This window comes from Protopterus annectens, chromosome 3.part0 (assembly GCF_019279795.1).
Source record: "Protopterus annectens isolate FY-2018-M chromosome 3.part0, PAN1.0, whole genome shotgun sequence".
NCBI lineage: Eukaryota > Metazoa > Chordata > Ceratodontiformes > Protopteridae > Protopterus > Protopterus annectens.
The window spans coordinates 460,491,981-460,515,372 of NC_056731.1; the positions used below are offsets into that span (position 1 = coordinate 460,491,981).

At 40.5% G+C, this 23,392-nt stretch overlaps 1 protein-coding gene across 1 annotated transcript in view; it reads right to left on the bottom strand.

Moving 5' to 3' along the window:
- Positions 1-23,392, bottom strand: part of MARCHF6 (membrane associated ring-CH-type finger 6) — a 2,699,933-nt gene that overhangs the window by 2,447,623 nt on the left and 228,918 nt on the right. Inside the window, exon 3 of the mRNA XM_044064887.1 lies at positions 10,334-10,407. Coding sequence (XP_043920822.1) covers positions 10,334-10,407 — 74 coding nt within the window. The remainder of the gene's footprint in view (positions 1-10,333; positions 10,408-23,392) is intronic.

The following is a 23,392-nucleotide window of genomic DNA, read 5'->3' on the forward strand; positions in this document are numbered from 1 at the left end:
GGAATAGTACGAATCGCTAAAATATCGAACTGACATGATCGAACTATCCAATTTTCGAATGCAGAGGAAAAAAAAAAAACAAATAAAAACTAAAGGGTATAAGGAAAGGGGCAAGCCACCTTGCACCCCCTACTTAAAAATACCAACTCAGAGACCACACTACATTGAGGTAAACAGAAATCTCCCCTTATGGAGATTTCCATTTAACATTCTGCCCTTTTGGCATTTTCTGTGTGACAATATCAAATTCGATATGGTCAGCGTTCAAGATGCTGATAGGGACCCTTTTTACCATACCCCAACATTTGTCATACTTGCATTTAAACAAACATTCTACAACTAATCTTTCACCTTTTTCATTCATCCACTTTAAAGTTTTACATAAATTTAGGGAAATATATACTGCTGTGTTAATTAACCTCTAAACCTCCTTCAATTTACATAAATTCTTTTTTTTTTTTACTCTTTTTCAGTAAAGAGCCCTATATGAATGAAAAATTCACATCAATTTTTCAAATACCACTAATATGAATACACTAGCAAATATGCTGTTTTCCCATTAGAACTGAATCACATTTTTCCTAAATGCTATTTTTTTTAAGAAAACAAACTATATTCCCACTGAATTCTACTTATAGCCTTGTTCCTACATTTATACCCAAGACAGTGATATTATGCATTGTAAACTATATTTCCCCATCTTAAACTACATCTCCTAATTCTTTACTTTCCTCGTTGTTTAAAGTCATCCCTATTGCTTCTAATACTTTAGATCAATTTTATCCACATCTTGCATTTTTTTTTTGCAATTGCTATACCATCTGCATAGGTTCACAAGACTGGAACTCCTTTCCTTCTTCATCCAATGTTATCAGTCTTTTTTTTTCTTTTGCCTATTTTTAGAGCTATTTTCCTGCATCTCTCCCCATATTGCTAGATGATCAGAAAAAAAAAAAACACTTCAATTGTCTTTTCTTCCCTAGTTCTGATATTATATTATGTAGTAAAGTTCTGTAAATACTCTTTTTGCAAGTCCAGGAATTTTTACCCCCCCCCCAAGAGTATTAATTTACCACATCTTATAAAACTCATTTTTTTCTTACATAATTTCCTGTGTTAGACTCAAATCACAATTAAAATCTCTGGTCACTCTACTATTCACATTTACCACCACACAAGATAAAATCTGGTGAAATAAACTTTCTTTACAAGAAAGAAAAGCATATAATGCTACAATTCTATATACTTGTTCTTTCCATTTCAAATCCAGAAAAGTTGCTTTTTCTTAAAGTTGTAACTAATATTTTTCATTTTATTTCTACAAAATATTTCTACTCCAAAACACTGGTCATTTCCCAAATACCAAATGACCACTCCTCAATTTTCTGTTGGCACACTCTTCAGTAAAGAATCTTGTATCTTCTGAAACAATCACAACTACATTGTACTTATACCATTCATGTCACTATTCACATTCTAAGTACTCCAAAGTTCCTTCTTTTCCTTAATTTTGTACAAATTACATTTCATTGCCATCCAGTTCCCTTTTGTCTTTTATGGTTATCCCTTTAAAATGTCTTTCCTATCTTTTACCAACATAATTTTTTACTACATTCCAATTTATATCTTCATCACTTAGAAAACCTTCCTCCATTACATTTAACTCCTTTACCTTACCTAATTTCTTGTATTTCTACCACTTCATTTTCTTCTCTCCTTTTCTTTCACTTATTTTTAATCTAACAATCCATCCACAAATTCCCAATTTTGTTACATGTACAACATTTCAGTTCACATTTTCTTGCATTATGACCCAGATCCCCACAGATATAACATCTTACCAGTTATTTATGAAATGTCCATTTCCCAAAAAAAAAAATATTTCTAAAACATCATACTATTTCCTAAAACATTTATCATACTAAAAATATGTATGATTTTGTCCTTTTCTAACTGTAGTACAACATTACATTCTGATCCACCAGTCCATAAAACCCCTTTTGTCATACATTTTTGCAATATTCAGTACTTCTTTGGATAAACATTTCAGAATGTTCTTTTAAAGTCTCTTTCTACTTCTGTTTGAAACTGTACATGAATCAGTTTCCTTGTTAAATTCTTTTTACATTTAAATTGAAAAAATTAGTTCTTTTTTTCATATTCTCCAAGGAAAGTTTTCTTTGCAAAAATTGTTTACAAGAATAAAAGCTCCTACCTCTTGGGCTCAAACACCCAAAGGAACCATCAAGTTGTCCCAGACTTCATACCTATCCAATTATTTTTCTTTATTTTAAGTCACCACATACTTATACTTCAAGTTCCATTTTTTATCCTTTTTCTGGCTTGTTTTGTATGAACATCTCTTTCAAAACATCACCCTGCAACCCTCCAAAACTGGAGGGTAAAAACAGAAGTCTCAAAGACTCCTCTACTTTAGTTAAAAAAAAAAAAAAAAAAAATTTAGCTGAAAAATGACTCCGGACTTTATGGCACTACACACATAACTGGCATTTGCCTCCATGCCTTCCACCATCTACTCCACATCACACACCATCCTCCCAGCCACCATCGCACTAGGAATAGGACATGCATGCTCAATCCTTGGCTCCATAAGCTCATTGAAGGGCGGAGATACCAAAGAGGTGGAAGGTTGAGACCCAAAAGCCTTCAGGAGAACAAACGAGTCTTCAGTAAGGTTGGACTGCCAGTGGCCCCTCTGCCCAAGGATTTCTAATATCAAAGCAAATGAGACAGCCACAGAGGGGGACCGTGGGGACCTTTCTGATTCATCAAAGTCAGTATCAGATGTGAGAGACTCCTGTGGGGGAGTCTAAATGCTTCCTCTTACAGATTCTCTTCCTAGGAACCTCATCAGTTAGAACTTCTGGTGAAGTCTTGAAAAAGCAGGGGCCACCCAATGGGGCTTCCTGAGGCTCTGAATCTCTACACTTAGAAAGGATTTGTGAAGCAAACAGGTGCTTTTGGGGAGGAGGTAACCAGATCTGAAGAAATAGACATCTTAGGAAACAACTCTCCTCATGGCTTCGAATGCACCTCTGTACCGATGAGAAGGGACCAACTGATCCAAGGAAATAATCAATCCCCGCAGCAGAGGAACAGTGGGCTCCAAAACCAGAAGTAGGAGCCAAGCTCATCCAAACCGAAGCCCAGAGAGACAAAGTCAGAACCAACAAGTCAGTCCAACTATCCTCCCCAGCTCCTAGACTCTTCAATCAGCGCTGAGGATGTCCAAGTAAATGGGACCGAAGACACTGGAACAGGTGTCAGCTCCGAAGGCTCAACCATCAAGTCAGACTCCTCTGGCTCAGAGGGACTGGTATGGCTCTGACGAGGAAAAGTAGTAGATGGTTTTCGGTTCCAAAACCATTTGGGTTGGAGCTGATAATATGGCAAACGTTAGTGCTTGCAACAACTTCTGCACCACATGATACACATCCAAATCGGAAAGGCTCATAGAGGACTGAGATGAGTGGATGGGCAGAGGTGCAGGAGTGGTGATTTAGGCACTTAGCTCCGAAAAGACAAAATGTTCGGCTTTCAGGGCTATGGAGCAGACGTCAATGTTTTTTTTTTTTTTTTTTTTTTACTTCCAAAATAGAAGCAGCCTTGGAAGACTTTGAAAATTGACTAGACCTGTCCAGGTCACTTAAAGCTTTGTGAAAAGACGGTTTGACTAGTCTTCTATCAATTAATTTTCTCTTTTCTCTCCTGAAGGACCCTACAAGAGAATGAATGACAAATAGAGCAACTTTCCTGAAAGTATAAGGCTCCCTAACAGTATACACAGTTAACATTGCTGTGTGTAAAAGACATTTTCTGTCCACATTTTGGACATTTTTTGAAACCTAAGAACGTTTATCCCTAGCCTGGTCAGCCATAATGAACAGCACAGTATCAAGTGAAAAACTACTACAATATACTAAAGACACACCCAAAAACTATGTAAATAAGACTTGACAAAAACTATGGGCTAAATATCCTGTGACAAATGTCACTTTAAACACACACACTAACCATATAACTAAGCAAGTCTAAATATCAAAACGTTATGACAAAAATGTCAGTTATCAAAGGCACACGAACTATATAAACTACACTAACTACACTAATTATAAAAGGCCTTTAGAAAAAAATGAAGGCCAAAAGCTATATTTAAATATGAAGGCACACCAAGAAATACACAGAGATTTAAACGCTATAGAAGCTAAAGCTAAGAAGTGTAATTAAAGTTATTAGTAAAATAAAGTTTTACGAGGAACCTCCGATCTATTGCCGTGGCAAACTAGATCTGAGGTAACTCCAGGTGCATCATGGAATAGGTAATTGGCCTCGGGCTGTCTGAAGACCTCGAGCTTTGTAGTAGGCTGACTCGGAGCAGAGGATCAACTCCGAACACATCTGTAAGAATGAATGGTGGGATAAAAACTTCACATTGGTAGACTTTTGAAGAAATTCATGAAAATATTTGGTATGGAAGCTGTAACTTCAGTAGTAGTTCGGATGTGCATTTACAAATTATTCCCCTAACTACAAAAACTAGGCTAAGCTAAAACTATATTTTACAGGAACAAGTGTATTTAATTGAAAGTTTGTGCAGATTAAATAACTATTTCAGTTCAACTGCCAGTATCACCCAAAATAAAATTGCAGGGTAATGAAATAAAATTGAGACACTGGCACTTTCCCACCTATCTGTTAGAAAAAGAGGAATTAAAAGACTGGGCAGTAGAAAATTTTCAGGAGTTAACAGGAAAGAGAAATTTCTTTTGAAAATATAGCTTGGGAGTGGGATAAAAATTAGAGTTTAAAAATAGGGTGGCAATAGAGAGATGGTTAAGATCCAAGAAGAATTATTTAGAGGGACTGACAAATGTTAAAGTACTACAGAATAGAATGTCACAGAACAAGTGGAGGAGCAACCTCAGAATGCTAAACAGAAAATGTGCGATTACCTTGATAATATAGGTTCATAGATTAGTACCAAGCTAACTGCCCTTGTGAGACATTTTACGCCTAGCCAATTATCCCTTGTGACACTCAAACCCTGCACTTGGTGTTTGTAAGTCAAACACCTTAACCATTAGAACACCCTCTGTAAATCAAGAAAATGTACAAAAGGAAATGTTTATGGAACATTTAAATATGCCAAGTAGATAAGGCTCAATTACCAACAGTTAAGATACAAGGAGAGGAAATAAAAATGATTATGTATAACCAATCTACAGGAAGCCCCACTGGAATAGATGGTATTCCTGTTTATGTTTGGAAACTAGGAGAGAAGAAAATGAAAGATCTGGAAGATTTTGTTTAACAGTATTTTAAAAAGAAGAGAAGCACCAACATCCTGGAAGAAAGCAGTGGTGAATGTAATACCTAAAGATGGTAAATACCCATCAGATTCAGCTTCCTTTAAGCCCATTTCAATTCTAAACCATGGTAATAAGTGTTTAAGTTTATAACAGCCAAAACAATGCCAAAGGTGATGCTGAATTTGAAAGGTATGGATCAATGTGGTTTTTCTGGAGAGGTAAATATTTGACATCAATAGAACGATGATCCAGCGGGAAGCAAAATGTTAAGAAAATACCACTGTTGTAGGTGGTTCTTGATGTACAGAAAGCATTCAAAATAAGATGGGATTTTATGAGTAGGGCAATGAAACATTTGCATTCCCTGATAAAACATTTAAGGTTGAAATGAGGGATCAGAGGAAAAAATTAAAGTGGGTTGGTTCCTCTCTGATGAGATCTGTTTGAGCAAAGGAAAGACGCCATGAGTGTCCCTCTTTACTCTATTATTCATATCACATTTAGAACCTCTGGCAAAGAAAATAAGGACTCAAATTCAAGGACATCATTGGTATGGTTGTTAAGAAAAGCCAGCTTTATTTGCAAATTATATTTTATACCTGATTAAACCAGAAAAGGACATTTTAGTGCTATGAAACATTGACACTGGAAGTCTTTTGAGGACACAAAATGAATGAAGATAAAACAAAGGAAACCGCTATAAATTATGCACTCACAAACAAATTGGTCAATAATACCCATATTTATGGTACATGATAAAATGAAGTACGTAGCAGCATGGATTAAAAAGGATTATGTTACAGAAGAGAATTCATCATTCTTCCCCTTTTCCAGAAGGGGTTGAAATTTGTGCCTGTGAAACATTTCAATATGGTAGACAGTTTAACAGAGACGAGATTTGTTAGGAAGTTTAATTTAACAGTTTATTACAAAGACAAATGTACACTGAACATAAAAGATGGAGAGAATATTAGAAAGAAAAATATGTTCAGCCCACACCTCCACCATACCCTTAAGTGAACTTGAGAAATACATTATATTGTTGTTGTTGTCTTTCGGCTTTTCCCGGTTAGGGTTGCCACAGCAGAACTCCAGTCCGCTAATGACTGGCAATAGATTTTCATGGTGCTGAGATGCCAGCTCGACACCCAACCTTCAACGAAGGCACGCCCATTCACGCATGTCTTTCGGGGTTTTGGAGCCCACTGACCCGCGGGGAGGACATGCAGACTCCAAGAATCGAACGGGAGAACCTCTTGCTGTGAGGCAACAACGCCACCGCTGCACCACCGTGGAATACTTGAGAAATACATTATGAAGTTTATGAATTACAGTTAAATAGTAAAAGGGATACATTTAATTGTAACAAACAAAAAAGTAAGCTACGTTACCAATTAAAAAAAATGATAATTCTATCTGAAAAATGAAACCCAATAAAGGAGGGAAATAGCAATTTATGATGCTTTGCAATACAGTACTGATTCGAAACAGGCTATATGATGGCAACACTTATATTAATGGTTCAATCAATGAAGTGAATATCCGTTATCAAAGGACTGAATCATTTTTAGAATAATATTTATTGGAAAGCAGAATAACTCCAGAAATATACATTTTTTGAAGGTTAACAACCCTGTAATCTCGTCACTTTTTGGAATTCCAAAAGTACACAAAGATGTACACCAACCTCCTTTTAGACCTATTGCTGCAGCATGTGGTTCAAAAACCTACCCAATGGTTATCTGCATCGACAAATGGTTGAAATATAAAGTTCATTTGCTTACAGATTTCTGGGAAGGCTTACAAAGCATCTTTGGGATAAAAAAGATTATATTTTTAAACAACTTCGAGATGAGGGATTAGAATACTTATTCCCAGTATCTAGAAGTTTGGAGGTTTTAATAATGACAAAAATAGTTTAATATATGAATTGATGTCCATTGAACTGGAATACAATTACATCACTTTTGATGGGGAGATATTCAAACAAAATAGGGGTGTGGCAGCTGGTGCATCCTGTGCCCCAAATTTATGCTAATTTGTTTTTTTTTTTTTAAATTGGGAGATTACATACATATGAAATAGTGTACTTAGTAATTTAGGCTTTATGTTCGATCTTTGGATGATATCTTTGTCCTTTGGAAGGGTACATAAGATAAATTTATTTTGTCCAATATCTTAACGCTACTTCCTCCTCCTTAAAATTTACTTATAAATTTAACAAAGAAAATTAATTTTCTTGATACTCTTATTGAAAATACACACAAGGGGTTTAAATCCTAAGTTTACAGGAAGGAGACTTTTAGTAATTCTTAACTGCACTATTCTACTTGCCACCCACTCCCCCAAAAGAAGAGTATACTGAAAGGACAACTTAGAGTTACCTGAATGACCTCAGATAATGGAAACTTAAGAATTAGACAGTTGGTAAAATCTTCCAGGAAAGGGAATACCCTCAAAGGCTATTAAATGAATTAATAGGATATGTAAAGACACTATGGGGCAAGAGATGCAAGCCCCTACTGGTAACAGGTTTAGAGATGACAGGATAAAAAGATCTGATGAAAAGTAGTATGAGAGGGGATGTGTTGTGGAATTTAATGTAAAAGCTCATGAAGTTAAAACTACTGGGCAGAAGAATTGGAATATTTTAAAAACTAATCCAGAGATAATCCAGCTTCTGGGCCCAGATCTACATTTCATTTTTAAAACTAGTTCCAACTTGAAAGATAATTTTGAAGGTAGGGGATAAGAGCAGGGTAAAAAGAAATTGCAAAAGGGTAGGAACAAAGATGTGGATCCTGCTGTCAATGTAGTTATACTTCAGATGGAAGCTCTATTATTTTGGGAAAGTTAGAGAAAGATTATTTTTTAAAAGAGAATTGTCAGACAAGTATGGTGGCCTACTTAGCCAAGTGTTTCACATGCCCAGCCTTTTATGTGGCCAAACTGAAAGGCCACTTAAAAGAATTTATGAACATGTTTACCAAATCAACAGAAGGAACAATAACGGTGCAATTTATGAACACACTAAGGTGTGCTGTAACTTTCAAAAGTTTTCTTTTGGAATCCTGGCTCAAATTACTGCTAATCCTAATGTATGTGATAGGAGTGGTAGACTAAATGAAAGGGAGATGTGGTGGCAACTAAAACTAGAAGCCTCATATCCACCTGGATTAAATGAATACATTTCTCTGCAGCCCATTTTAAATGAAAGAGCAAATATTAACTGGCTACAAATTAAAAAAAAAAACTAAAAAAACTTAATAAATCGTTCATTGTATGAATGGTAACATAATAAAAACATTACATAGAGAATTAGAAATAATGACATTAGTTTAAATGAATTATGCTTTACCTGGTGTTTTCAGAAATACATTATGACAATAGTGTAGTGTTTAAGAAAAGGGTGCGTTTTAACTGAAACATTTTAAATGGTATAAAAGCTTAAATGATGGTTAGTTCAGTGATTATGACTAATTCACACATTTACAGGATGAAACGGCTTAAATCTGCACAGTCTTGCGGAAAAAAATGTATTATTTTTTACTGCTAGCTACCATGTTTGTTTCTGACCCATATTTAGTGATGGTTTTCATTTAGCAGTGGTCTGCGGTTTCTGGTATGATCTTTAATAGTTTGATATTACCAGACTCATTTGTACAAATCTTGGAATTGCAAGACTGAATGACCAAAAACTGCAGAGTAACATGTACTAGTCAAATACAGTAACTTCTCAGGAATATTCCCTCTTCTCTGGGATATACACGTCCAGACGGGGTCTGAAACCATGTAAAAAAATTACTTAAAAGAATTATGACAAATATTCATGGTTTCCCTGTACTTTCACAGACACAGATAGTAGATTGCTAACTGGCCACCAGCACTTTTATTTTTTTTTTTATAAATACTCTCTCAAATTTCCTACTGCTCAACTGATAAAACAGTGACACTGCATGATTAAACAGTTTTTCCATAACATGCTTGTCAACTATTCATGGAAATGTAAAGTAAAAGAAGTTGCATACATGTGGTGAGATTTTCCTTCGGAGACAAACACTGAAATTCTAGTTTGTGTACTGCACAAAGTCCTCACTCCCAAACCCCACTAGCTACACTGTGTGTACCCAAAAATCAACCCATTTATATATTCCTTGTAAATGCTCATTGGACCATTTACTCAAGTGCGGTGGCCCTGCACGTTACCAGTTAAACTAACCCCAATGGCAAGAGACGCTTCTATCACCAAGTTGAGTAACAACCCTATGGTCGAAGTGTCCCCCTTAACAGAACTACACCAGCTCCACCTCAGATAGAGGGACAAATCTAGGCAACAGGAAGCAACTCCTGTTAACTCCCTTCTATTAGAAGAACTTGAACACTGCTAAACTAGTCAAAGGCTTAAGACTCCTACACAACTCTGCTACAAGATGACCATCTAGGATAGTATAATGCAAGAAAACTCCTGCTTCTCTTATTATCCAAGCCCCTCCAGTTTATTTGCTGCTAAAATAAGCATATTCCATCATTAGGCTTAAATCTTTGCTTCTTTGTGGTACGCCACAAGGTTTCATCAACGCAATTTTTTTTCTATTTCTTAAATAACGCTATTTCTAGAAAGGCATTTAGAACACTTCACCTGCACAAGAATGCTGGTTAAGAGCTGCACTTCTTCACAACTGCCAAGACCACCAATCTCAGACATTTTTCTACCCATTTCTATATTGGAATTAAATTCTTCACACTAAGACGGGGAGGGGAAAAAACACTAAGTCAGTTCTCTTTCTGCAAACCACAAATCACAAATGCTGAAATACTTCATTACCAAGTAGCTCTGCCCGTATAAAAGGAAAAATCAGTGAGGTACTTGTAACGTCAATCAAATGAACAGCAGGTTCACAGTTTAACAAGAACCCCTGAATATATCACCAGCTATCTGTTGCATTCATTTCAGGCCAGGAAATCTTATTAATGAGACACTTACATGATACAAAAACACTTACTTGGAGTGAAAGCAAATCTATGCTTGCAAAGTTCGCAGTATTCTTTCCTGCTGTGCTTTAGCCATTGGACTAAACTGCAGAATACATAAAACATTTTGCAATTAGAAAGAAGAATAGTTGTGCATGCAACTCAACAGTAAATACTGAAACAGCATATCACAAATGCAGTAGTTAGTATTCATTATCCATGTTTTATGCATCTAACTATCCTGGTCTTCCATACGAATTTCCCGCAAGCACAACTCTTTGTCCAGCTAATGAACATGATTTTAAAGGAGAAATTTCAGGACAAAACAAACAAAAAATATAAAGTTGTGCCCTCACTAGAGCGTGGGGAGCAGAGAACAGTCTTAATTATACAAGGGCAAAAAAGGCTCTTTCTAGCCTACATATATACAAGGGATAAGCAGTGCAAAAACAGGGTGCCCTACAACAGGGACAGAATAAAAAACACTTTTTAAACAGGTGGGCCCACAGATTCCAAGATACCTACTCAATACAGCCAAGCAATGAAGGCAGGGTGTGCAGAAGAATGGGAATTTACACTGCAGTGGTTACTTCCTCTCTAATGTCCAACATTATCATGAGCTATTCACACAAGTGCACTATATTTACCATGGGTGTTACCACTGTAATACTATCCCTTAACCATGGGAAGGATACAATAGCTATCAGAAGCAACACTGATGAAGAGGTTAGAGTATAAGCAGGATAATGGCAATGGTGAAACAAGCTGTTCTCTTACATTTTTGTCACGCCAGATTTACTTTCAAAACCTTTAACTGCTTGTACTCAAGCTTCAGTCAGTTTTGTGAAAAATAAAGAAGAATGTAGCTTCATCAGGTAATTGCTACATCATTTGAGGATGGCCTATTGAAAAAAAAACTTTCCTTCACTGATTCCATCATCTTAACCTTTTTCTCTAATCATTTAAAAACATCTTGTGAACGCAGTCCAACAAGGATTTCTTTGAGATGTAACAACGGCTCAACACCTTTTGGCAGGGGCTGCAGTTAAATCTAGTCAATTCTCCTTAAGACTGTTCAAGTGGCTATTGCTCTGCTGCAGGCACATACTTAGCAGCAGGTTTGCCCTTACTAAAATATTAATTATGTCGGCATACTCATCTAACTTTCTCCTCCAGGATATCCAATATTTTCTCTGTTGGGAATTTCAGTCTATACTGAATAGTAGTCCGCTTAGGGTGAACATCTAAAAATCTACAACTTAAAAATCGCCAACAGCCGTTTCCACACAGGCAAGAAGTTTGTCTGTTATGTGGATTTTGCGCTATTTACAACATACAGCGATCTCAGAGTTGGTATATTTAGTTGGGGGGGGGGTGTGGGGGGCACAGGGTCCACTTTATTTCTGTTTAAAATGTTTCTACTTTGGCCAATGGTATTGTTTCCTTGTGTGGATACTACCATTCACAACTTTAAGTGGTTGATGTTTACTTGTAGATGTTAAAGCATTCGGCAACCTAAGCGGTCGACGATGTAATATAGACCTGAGAATTTAGCCCTGGTATGTAGTATACTCAGTTTACTGTTCTAAATGCAAGACAAGCTAAAGTATACACTATCAAAATTAGTCCAAAATTCTGCTCTTCTTGGTAAACATGGAGTATTTAGGCCTGTAGCCTTCTCACAACCCCAGCAGTCCTCCAGGGAGACTGATTGGTATACAAAGTCAAAATGCATCCTGCAATAACTAGATATTTTTTGAGCTTATAGTTGAGAAAATACGTTCAATCCTGCAGATTACAAGTTGTCCTAAAATGCTGAAAGAAACAAAACTGTGTAAATGGTAGAAATGTAGTTATATCAAGTGACAGCAGTTTTCAACTGCATAACATGGATGTGCAGAAGACTTGCCCAAGCTCATCAGACCCCTTTCTCCCAATATTTACATGGGGTCAGGGTATCATGTTAAGTGACACCAACTCTCGATTCAATGCCATGCTCCTGCCTTCGAGACTCATGCCCATCTGTCACAGATCATACAGATGATCCATCCACCTCTTTGCTGGACATACTCATTTCCTCTTACCTTCTTGTCCATCCTAAATCTTCACCAGACTGTCTTCTGCTTTTTTGCATGTGTCCAAACCACCGTAACCTAATCTCTGATTAATTCTGCAACTGGAGCTATTCTGGCTTCCGCTCTCATGTCATTTTGTCTTCCCCATGTACATCCTACAACCCATCTCAGACACAATTTCCTTCACCTTTGTCTTAATCTGCTCTGCCTTTACTGCCCAGGTTTCTTAACTATACAGTAGTAATAGTCGCACCACCATCTTGTGCACTTGACTTCTCGGCTTCTTTGGCATTCTTCTGTCATATACTACACCTTTGCCTGCTGGCTGCAGTCCCTCTGATTCTAGCTTTGACCTCTTCAGACTCCCCTTCACCTCAACCACCACTCCTAGATACATGAAGTTATTTACATGTTCCATTATCTTCCCTTCTATTTCAATTTTCAGCTTATTCCAATTTCCCCAATTTGTTGCCATTATCACAGTCTTACCTGCGCTTAGTTTCATCCTATGTGCCTTCAGGTTTGCATTCCATTCCCCTATCCTTAGCTGAGGTTCTTGCTCAGTCTGCCTGTAATGCCACATCGTCGCCATACAGCAACTTTGTTGATCTGTCCCTTCCAACCCGTTTGCTAATGTAGTCCCTTCACAAGTATGAAAAGCAGTAGGCTCAGAGCTGAACCCCTGGAATACATCCCACTTCCACTGGGAACTCCTCTGAGAGGTCAAACACTGTTCATACTCTAGTCATTGGGTCCTTCTACATAGCCTGTACCAATTCTACCAATGTTTGTGGGACTGCGAATTACTGCAGTACTGCCCTAATCAGCTTTCTTGGGATAGTGTCATTTGCTTTCGTCAAGTCTAAGAATGCCCAGGTCAGACTATTTGCTCATCTCTAGCTTTTTCTCAACTATCTGTTTCACTGCTAATATTGCATCAATTGTGATTCATCTTAAATCTGAATCCAAACTGCTCATCTCCCCCATCTTACATTCTACCACTCTGCATATCCACTTATCACCCTCTCCAAAACTTTGCTGCAATGTGATAGGAGTTTCATGCCTCTGTACTGCCAACAGTTGTGGATGCCCGCCTTCTTCTTGAACACTGGCACAAGTATGCCTATTCTCCAGTCATGAAAGATGCGCCTTCCTCTCCACACTGCTACAAGTACCCTCAGGAGCCATTTCTCCCCTATCTTACTCAGAATGTTTATCATATCTGCTGCGACTTCATCTAAGCCTGCTTTCATTGACTTCATTTTCTTTATTGCTACTCTTACTTGAAGAGGATGGGCCCCTCCTCTTCTCTCATCATAGCCTGTTTTTGGGGCAGTACAGCTTCAGTGGGGTTATCTTCATTCAGAAGCTGCTGGAAATACTTTTCATCTGCTTTTGATGTCCAGTGGACTGTTGAGCAGGTAGTGCTGGCATCCCTTATGAACGGTGCCTGACCTTATCTTGGTCTTGAAACCTGATTTAGTTTTTGTGCAACCAGAGTCATTTTCCAGAAGTTGGAAGAGTCCCTCCAATGCCCTTCTTTGTTATTGCAACTCCTTCCTTAGCCAACCAGTACTCCTTCCGCGCCTGGTCAGTCTCTTCTATCTCCTACTTTTTTCTGCATTCCTCCTTTGTTTTGATGACTTCCTCAATGTTTGCATTCACACACACACACACACACACACACACACACACACACACAGTACAGTTGTGTACCTACCATAAATGTAGATCTTAGAGTGTAGTCACTGTTGCAGTCATTACTCTTGGGTTATCCTGCTGGCAGGCTACCCGCAGTTGGCCTGAATTCCAAAGTCCTGGTCCGGTGTCGGTTGCAGTCGCCACATCCCTGATGTCGTTGCGCCAGGGGTATAAAAGATGCAGCAGACACCATTTTCTTCAGTTATTCTTGCTCCGGATGTCAGGTGCCCCCAAAAGGGTAGGCTAAAAAAATGATGCCAATAAACATGCATGCACTAAAGTAAACATTTCCTTCATCTACAAGCAAATACACCACATAGATTGTATAGAATAGAGAAGTACAGATGAGACCCAGCAAAAGAAAGGGAGATGGTGGGAGGGTAACCTGGACTGCAACAGTGAATGCACTTGAACATCTACATTTACGGTAGGTACACAACTGTACTATATTCATCGTGTTTCACTGTTGCAGTCATTACTCTTGGGTTGAATCCCAAAGCTGAGGTAAGGTGGCTGGGGCTAAATAGGATTAGGAGACGCTATGAGGCCCTGCAGGACTGCAGTGGCAAAGCCTGCTCTGGATTTAGAGTAGAGAGGTAAGTGGTAGTGCTTTGTAAAAGTGTGCACTGAACTCCAGTTGCAGCCTCCAAGATGTCTTTGGTTGGTACTCCTCTGAGGAAGGCTGCTGCTCTGGTTGAATGTGGCCTAATGCCCTTAGACACTGATTTTGCATGTTGAGAGTAGCAGAAACTAATACAATGGCCTATCCATTTTGAAATAGTCTGTTTTGAGATAGCCTTTACTTGTGATTCTGCAGCATATGCCACTAAACGTTGCTCAGTCTTTCTGAAAGCTTTAGTTCTGTCCAAGTAGAAGCGTAGTTGTCTGTGTATGTCCAAAGAATGCAGAAGTCTCACCCTTGTTCTGTGGGTTTGGATAAAAGGTAGGTAAGTGAATGGTTTGGTTAAGGGCCACACTGGACACCACCTTAGGCATAAATGTCGGGTTTGTCCTCAGAGAAACCCTGTCTGGATGGAAAATGATTAAAGGTTCCACAGCCATGACTGCCTGTAACTCAGAGGCTCATCTTGCAGAGGTTATTGCTAGGAGCAGAGCTGTTTTCCAGGATAAGAATTTTATATCAGCTTTTGAGACTGGCTCAAAAGGAGGCAGTGTGAGTTTTTTCAAGACATAACTGAGGTCCTCTGCAGGTATTGGTGCTCTCCTTGGAGGTCTTGAGTTTTTGGCCCCTCTGAGGTACTGCCTTATTAAAGGATGAGAAAAGATAGGTGGTTCCATACTGTAATGGGCTGAAATAGCAGAGGCATGGATCTTAACTGATGGAAAGGATAGGCCTTTGTCCAGCATCTCAGTTAAGTATTGTAAAATCTGAGAAATATTTCGTACAAACATGTCAATTCTTTGTGCCTGGTTCTAAGCACAGAATCTCTTACATTTTTCTGCATAAGATTTTCTGGTACTGGGCCTCCTGGCCTCCAAAATAACATCCATCACAGCTTGGGAGAGAAGAGTGTTCTGAATGGCTACATTATCCGCCATACTGCCAGCTTTAAGGTCCTGAGTTGGCTGTGCAGGATCTGATTGTTTTGTTGGGTCAGTAAGTGAGAAATTTGAGGCAATGTCCAGGCTGGACCTTGAGACAAGTTCTTTAGGAATGGGTACCAGTGCTGGCATGGCTGGTCTGGGGCAATCAGCATAAGTTTTGGCTTCTCTTGTCTGACCTTTAGGAGTACCTTGGGGAGGAGAGGCAGTGAAGGAAAGGCATATACTGTTAGGTTTTTCCAGCCGAAGGATGAGGCATCCACTTTCCATGCTTGCTTGTGATAAGTCCTTGTGCAGACTATCTGTAGTTGACAGTTGTGAGGGAGGCAAATAGATCTATGTCTGGGCATCCCCATTTCCTTATCATCATGCTGAAGACTTGTGAATCCAGTTTCCACTCATGGGGATCCAGGAGGTTTCTGCTTAGTTTGTCTGCCAGAGTATTTTACCTTTCCTGGCAGGAAGTGTGCTTGCAGGTGAACTTGATAAGTCAATGCTATGTCCCACAAAGTCATGGCTCGTCTGCAGAGGGGGTAGGAATGTGTGCCTCCCTGCTTGTTTATGTACCACATGACTGTAGCATTGTCTGTCTATCAGTAGTTGTCCTGGATGAAGTAGAACCTTGAAAGCTGTCAGGGCATTCTGAACAGCTAGCATCTCTTTTTGATTGATATGAAGATGCATCTGGCTTGCGGGCCATGTGCCCTGAATACATTTTCCTGCCATGTGGGCCCCCCCAGGCATAATCTGATGCATCTGTTAGAGTCTGCCTGGCTGTGGGTAAAGTGAATGGCTGTCCCTTGTTGTGGTGACAGGCCTGTGCCCACCATTGAAACTCCTGTTGCAGGCAGGGAATGAGGGTAATTAATGTTTCCAGGCTGTGGCAATGTTGAGTCCAAACACTTTTTAGACACCATTGTAGTTTCCTCATATGCAGTCTGGCATATGGAATTAGCAGAATGCAGGATGCCATGAAGCCCAAAGCCAGCAGGATTTTTCTTGCAGATAACTGGGTCTTTGTTGCCTTCATTTTGAAGTAAGTAGTCAGTTGCCTTTGTCTGGCGTGAGATAATCCATCTGGGCAGTTGTATTTAAGATTGCACCCAGGAATATTATCTCTTGAGAGGGTACTAGTTTTGATTTCTTTTCGTTTACTGTGTACCCTAGGCATATTAGTAATCTTTTTACAAACGCCAGATGCTTTAGTAGAATGTCCTTGTTCTCTGCTTGAATAAGGCAGTCATCCAAGTAAGGATATATTTGAATTCCTCTGTCTGCAAAATGCAATTACTGGTGCCAGGTATTTTGTGAAGACCCTAGGCGCAGTAGATAAGCCAAAGGGCAGTGCAGAGAATTGGTAGTGCATTGAGCCATCTATGAATCTGAGGTATCTTCTGCAAGATTGTCTGATTGGGACATGCAGGTATGCCTCTTTTAGGTCCAAAGTTACAAGCCAAGCCTTCTTGCCCAGCATGGGCAGAAGCTGCAGCAGAGTCAACATTTTGAATTTTGGGACGTCCAGAAATGTATTTAGAATAGACAGGTCCAGTATTGGTCTCCAGACCTTGTCCTTTCTGGATCCCAAGAAAAGTCTCGAGTAAAATCCTTGTCCCTGCTCTTGCTGTGGTACTCGCTGACTGGCCCTCATGTCCATGAGGGATGAAACTTGCTTTTGTGCCTCTGCCCATTGATTGCGTGGCAGGTCTGGCATACCTTTTGCCCTTGGCAGGGTGTGAAAGTGGAACCTGTAGCCCTGAGACACTGTGTTCAAGACCCATTTGTCCTGGGTGATCATGTGCCAATTTTTTGAAAAAAGTGCTAGTTTTCCCCCTAAGGGGGCTGCCAAAAGATAAGTGCTTGGTGCTGGCAGAGGAAAGTCATTGGGACTGTTTCCTGTATGGCTGTGATTTGTCTTCTCCGCTTTTGGAGGTAGAAGCACCCCATTGTTTAAGCTTGTATGAGCCTTGGGGGTGGGATCTGCCTCTGGGGTGTCTATATCTGCCGCCTCTTTGCGGCTTGTCTGACATTGGAAAGGACCACTTCTTTGTAGGCCAGTTCCTGCTAAATCTGGGTGGCTGCACCTGTAAGAAATCCTTAACTGTCTGCATAGATTTTGCTTTGTCCTCCATTTTCTTCAACACCTCTTCTGCTTTAACACCAAATAAAGTATCATGATGTAATGGAACATCTAATAATTTTGCTTTCACATGATCAGGCAGATTCTGTTCCTTTAACCAAGCATGCCACCTAATGACAGAACCCGTAACAGCGGCCCTGCAAGAGGCCTCCAGAGAATCAAAACCACATTGCAAAGTATGCTTTCCTACTTGCTCAGTTGCATGCAATCAATCCTGCATTTCCTTGTTTTCTGTACATTCAGAATATGTTAACATTTTCTGTTTAAGCAGTGACATTAAGTATTGCTGATATTTAAGCATATGAAATTGACAATTTAAAGCCCTCACAGCCAAGGTAGCAGAAGTGTAAACCTTTTACCCCCATCTGTCCAGTGCCCTGGAATCCCCATCAGAGGGAATAGGGTTTTTTGCAGTGGAAGCCTTGACCCCTTTGGGACCCTGAGAAAAGTTTCTGGGTCAGCAGCAAGGTTTTTATAAAGAAATTTAAGTGAATCTGGAACCCTATAGTATCTGTTTGGCTTAACAGGTGGAGGGGGTAAGGAGTCAGGTGACAGGCCGGACTCTGAAAATACATCTACAATGTCTAAAACAAGAGGGAAAGCAAGAGGCCTGTGCTGAGGTAGTAAAAGTCTCTGAGCCTTTTCTTAGATTCTGAGTAGTCTTGGCTCTCCCAGTGGAAGTGCACCCTCATGGTATGCAGGGTTTTCCCAAAAGAATAATCCTCAGGAGGGGAGGCTGAAGGGATAGATTCTTCAGCATCAGATTCCTCATAGGGAGGGAGAGAGTATTCCTGTTCAGAAGAGGAGTCAGAGGAAATGGAAACCCGATCTGAAGATTCATATTCTGTCTCTTGCCTAGGCCTCTTATCAGGAGGGGGATGGGAACCCCTGATCAAAGTAATTAGGTCTTCGGCCATTTTGAGCATCTGTTTCTTAGGCATTCTTTGCCTTTGAAGCTGTAAATCGGTTTTATATATATAGTACAGTTTTGTACCTACCATAAATGTAGATGTCCGAAAAGGAATGCATCTGCAGTCCTTACAAAGGGTTGTCCTGTCGTCAGGCAGCCCTTCGGTCGGCCGGATTCCAAAGTCTGGGTCTGGCCTCGGCTGGTGTCGCACTTCACCCGACGTCATAGCTGCAGTTCTTCGGGTATAAAGGCATCAGCCGACGCCATTTTCCTCAGTGTTTCTTGCCCCAGATGCCAGTTGCCCTCTTGGATAGCTAAATTTTGGATAAATGCCAATGTTTCCAAATAGTAGAAGGCAAAGACAAAAAATAAGCATGTATGTACATATATACAAACAAATACACCATAAGAGATTCCCCCCCCAGCTAGCTATTAGATGGGCAAATACCCTAGGAATACCACTAGGGGAAGGAGGGTGGGTAATCCTGACTGCAGATGCATTCCTGTTCGGACATCTACATTTATGGTAGGTACAAAATTGTACTATGTCCTTCAAGGATGCATCTGCAGTCCTTACAAATGGGTAGAATACCATAGCCAAACTAGGGGAGGAGGAAAAAGAAATTATGGTGTAGTTAAGATCCCTTGCAAAACAGCAGTGGCAAACCCTGCTTGGGATCTAGAGTATAAACGTAAGTTATAATGCTTGGCAAATGTATGCACGGAGGTCCAAGTAGCAGCCTCTATAATGTCCTTGGTAGCCACTCCTCATAAGAAAGCTGTGGTAGTGGCTGTAGCCCTTGTAGAATGAGGCCTTATGTTCTGTGGAGTTTGCTTTCCATGGTAGGAGTAACAGAATCTGATGCAATTTCCTATCCACTTGGAGATTGCCTGTTTTGAAATTGCTTTTCCTTCCCTTCCTGTTGCATATGCTACCAGAAGCTGGTCAGTTTTTCTATTGCCCTTGGTTCTGTCCAGGTAGTAGCGCAACTGTCTATGTACATCCAAAGTATGCAGCAGTCTTTCCCCCCTGTTCTGTGGATTGGGGAAGAAGGTAGGTAGGTGGATAGCCTGGTTTAAAGACACTCTGGATACCACCTTAGGCATAAATGTAGGATTTGTTCTCATGGACACTATCTTGATGGAAGATTAGGAAGGGTTGCACTGCCATTAAAGCCTGTAGCTCAGAAACCCTTCTTGCTGAGGTAACTGCCAGCAGAAAAGCAGTTTTCCAGGATAGGTGTTGAAGATCTGCTGTTGCTGCTGGTTCGAAAGGGGGGTGTCAATTTCTCTAGCACAAAGTTCAAGTCCCATGCTGGTAATGGTGGTTTCCTAGGAGGTTTTACATTTTTAATTCCTCTCAGAAACTGCCCGAGTAGAGGATGCGAGAAGACAGGAGGATCGAAGCTGTATTCTGCAGAAATAGCTGATGCATGTATCTTGATGGAGGAATAGGACAGGCCTGTATGGAAAAACTCTGCCAAATACTCCAGGATGTTGGCAATGTCTACCTTTGACACATCTTTTCCCCTTTCAGTACTCCAAATGAGAAACCTTTTCCATTTTCCTGCATAGTTCCTTCTTGTTGAGGGTCTGCGGGCCCTCAAGGATAATGTCTTTAACCCTTTGGGATAAATCTGGGTTAGTTGCTCTTATGTAATGTTCCAGGCAGTCAGCTGCAGAGTTTTCAGGTTTGGATGCAGGGTGTTGTAGCCGCTCTGAGTTAACAGCAAAGGAATCAGGGGTAGTTGTCCACATTTTCCCCAGAGACATGCTCCTCAGTAATGGGTACCAATGTTGTCTTGGCCAGTCTGGAGCTATCAGAATGATCCTTGGACGTTCCTCTTTGATTTTCAATAGCACCTTGTGCATCAAAGGAAGAGGTGGGAATGCATATGCTGTCAGGCCTTTCCAACTGAAGGATAGAGAATCCACCTTCCAAGCAAGTGGGTGGTGCGTCCTTGTGCAGAATTTCTTGAGCTGGTGATTGAGTGGGGATGTGAATAGGTCTATTTGTGGCCGTCCCAATTTCCTTGTGATGACCTTGAAGATATCAGGGTGTAGCATCCATTCGTGAGCATCCGAGGTAGTTCTGCTTAATATGTCTGCTAGGATGTTTTCTTTTCGGTACAGAAATTGCTTGTAACTGAATGTTGTAGCTCACAGCCATATTCCATAGGTCCAGTGCCATCCGGCATAGAGGGTATGAATGAGTGCCTCCCTGTTTGTTGATGTACCACATGACTGTGGTGTTGTCTGTCCTTAACTGCCCTTCTTGGAGGAATGGTCTGAAATTCTGGATTGCTAGTTTTACTGCCAGCATTTCCTTTTGATTTATGTGCAGGTGCAGCTGATCTGGAGTCCATAAGCCTTGTATGCACTTGTCCAGCATGTGGGCCCCCCAACCGAGGTCTGAGGCGTCCGTTGTGATGGTTTGGCTAGGTTGAATGCTGTGGAAGGGCAAACCTGGGTTTGACTGGCATGCCTGAGCCCACCATAGGAACTCTTGTTTCAGGCATGGGATTAGTGGTATTTCGGTTTCTAGGCTGTGCCTGTGTTGAGACCATAAATTCTTCAGGTACCACTGTAGCTTTCTCATATGCAGTCTGGCATGAGGGACCAGGATTATGCAGGATGCCATGAAGCCCAAGGCCTGCAGTACTTTCCTTGCTGTTAGTTTGTTCTGCTTTGTTAATGCCAAGAAGTAGAGAGGAAGTTGCTCTTGTTTTTCTGCAGTTAGGAATGCCATCTGTTTTACTGTGTCCAATACTGCACCTAAGAAGGTTATTCTTTGGGATGGTATCAGTCTTGATTTGTTTATATTGACTGTATATCCCAGGGCTTGCAGTAAGCAAATGACTCTTTGTAAGTCTTCTGTTAGCTTGTTTTTGTTGTCCGCTTGTATCAGGCAGTCGTCCAGGTATGGATATATTTGGATTCCCTGAAGCCTGCAGTGAGCGATTACTGATGCCAGGCATTTCGTGAACACTCGCAGTAGATAAGCCAAAGGGCAATGCTGAGAATTGATAATGCTCTGATCCTGCAAGAAATCTGAGGTATCTTCTGCAAATTGGTCGTATGGGGACGTGCAGGTATGCCTCCTTGAGATCTAGAGTCACCAGCCAATACTCCTTGCCCAGCATGGGAAGAAGTTGCTGTAGGGTCAGCATTTTGAATTTTGGAACAATGATGAATGTGTTTAAAGCGGACAGGTCGAGAATAGGCCTCCAATTTTTCTCTTTTCTTGGTACCAGGAATAGTCTGGAGTAAAATCCCTTTCCTTGTTCCATAGATGGTACCCTTTCCACAGCTCTCATCTTTGCTAATTGAGCTATTTCTTTTAGAGCTTCTGTCTTTTGATTTGGTGGTAGGTTTGGCATTCCTCTTTTTCCTGGTAAAGTATGGAAATGAAACCTGTAGCCTTGGTCTATAGTTTGCAAAATCCACTTGTCTCTTGTGATGTAGTGCCAGTTTTTTGAAAATAAGGCTAACTTTCCGCCTAAGGGTGCTGCTATTTGTTCCCTGGTAGGCGGTGCCAGAGCCAAGTCACTGTGATTGTCCTGTTGCAGTGGTAGTAGTTGTGTCTGTGCCTCGCTGGTTGTTACCTTGCCACTGGCGTCCCCTGTAGGCACCTCCTCTGGATTGATTTCTGCCTCTTGAACGCCTATTCCTGCCTCTCTGAGATTTAGAGGAGTCTGGAAAGGACCAATTTTTGGAAGGCCAGTTCCTGCTAAACCATGGAGGCTGAACCTGTAAGAAATCTTTCACTGTTTGTACAGATTTTGCCTTCTCTTCCATTTTCTTTAGTACCTGTTGAGCAGGAGAACCAAATAAATTGACCTTGTCCATAGGAGCATCTAATAGTTTTGCTTTAACATGATCCGGCAAGACCTGTTCTTTCAACCATGCATGCCTTCTTATAACTGTGCCAGTCATGGCTGATCTAAAGGAAGCCTCCAGTGCATCACAGCCACATTTTAAAGAATGGTTACTAACCTGCTGAATGTTATGCACCATTTCTAGAACATATTTCTTATCTAAAGAATCATCAGAGGACAGTTTCTTAGTTAACTGATCAAGCATAAACTCCTGGTATTGGATCATATGAAACTGACAGTTCAATGCCCTAGCTGAGAGAGTAGCAGAGGTGTATACTTTTTACCCCATCTCTCTTAGGACCTGGATTCCCTTTCAGAAGGGAGGGGGTTTTTAACTGAGGTCGAAGCTACTGCCTTAGGCCCCTGGGAGATAGTCTCGGGATCTGCAAAAGGAGCCTTGTATAAATGGTGATGTGTGTCCGGGACCCTGTAAAACCTATCGGGCTTAGCAGGGGCTGGAGGCAAGGTATCAGGAGCAGTGCAAGCATCATTAAATGCATCATCTACAACAGGAAGAACTGGAGGTATAGCTAAAGGCCTATGTTGGGGTAAATGCAAAAAGGTCCTAAGCCTTTTCCTTGAATCTGAGAAATCTTGTCCCTGCCATTGGAATTGCTCTCTCATGGCATGTAAGGTTTCCCCAAAGGAAAATTCCTCTGGTGGAGAGGCAGAAGGAATCGATTCCTCAGCATCGAGTCTTCATAAGTAGAAAAGGGAGCCTCTGGATGGTCTGTATTGTCTGTATCATCAGAAGAATCATCTGAGGACACTGGCTCAGGGGGCTCTGCTCTAGGTCTCTTTTCTGGAGGAGGTTGAGAGGCCCTGTC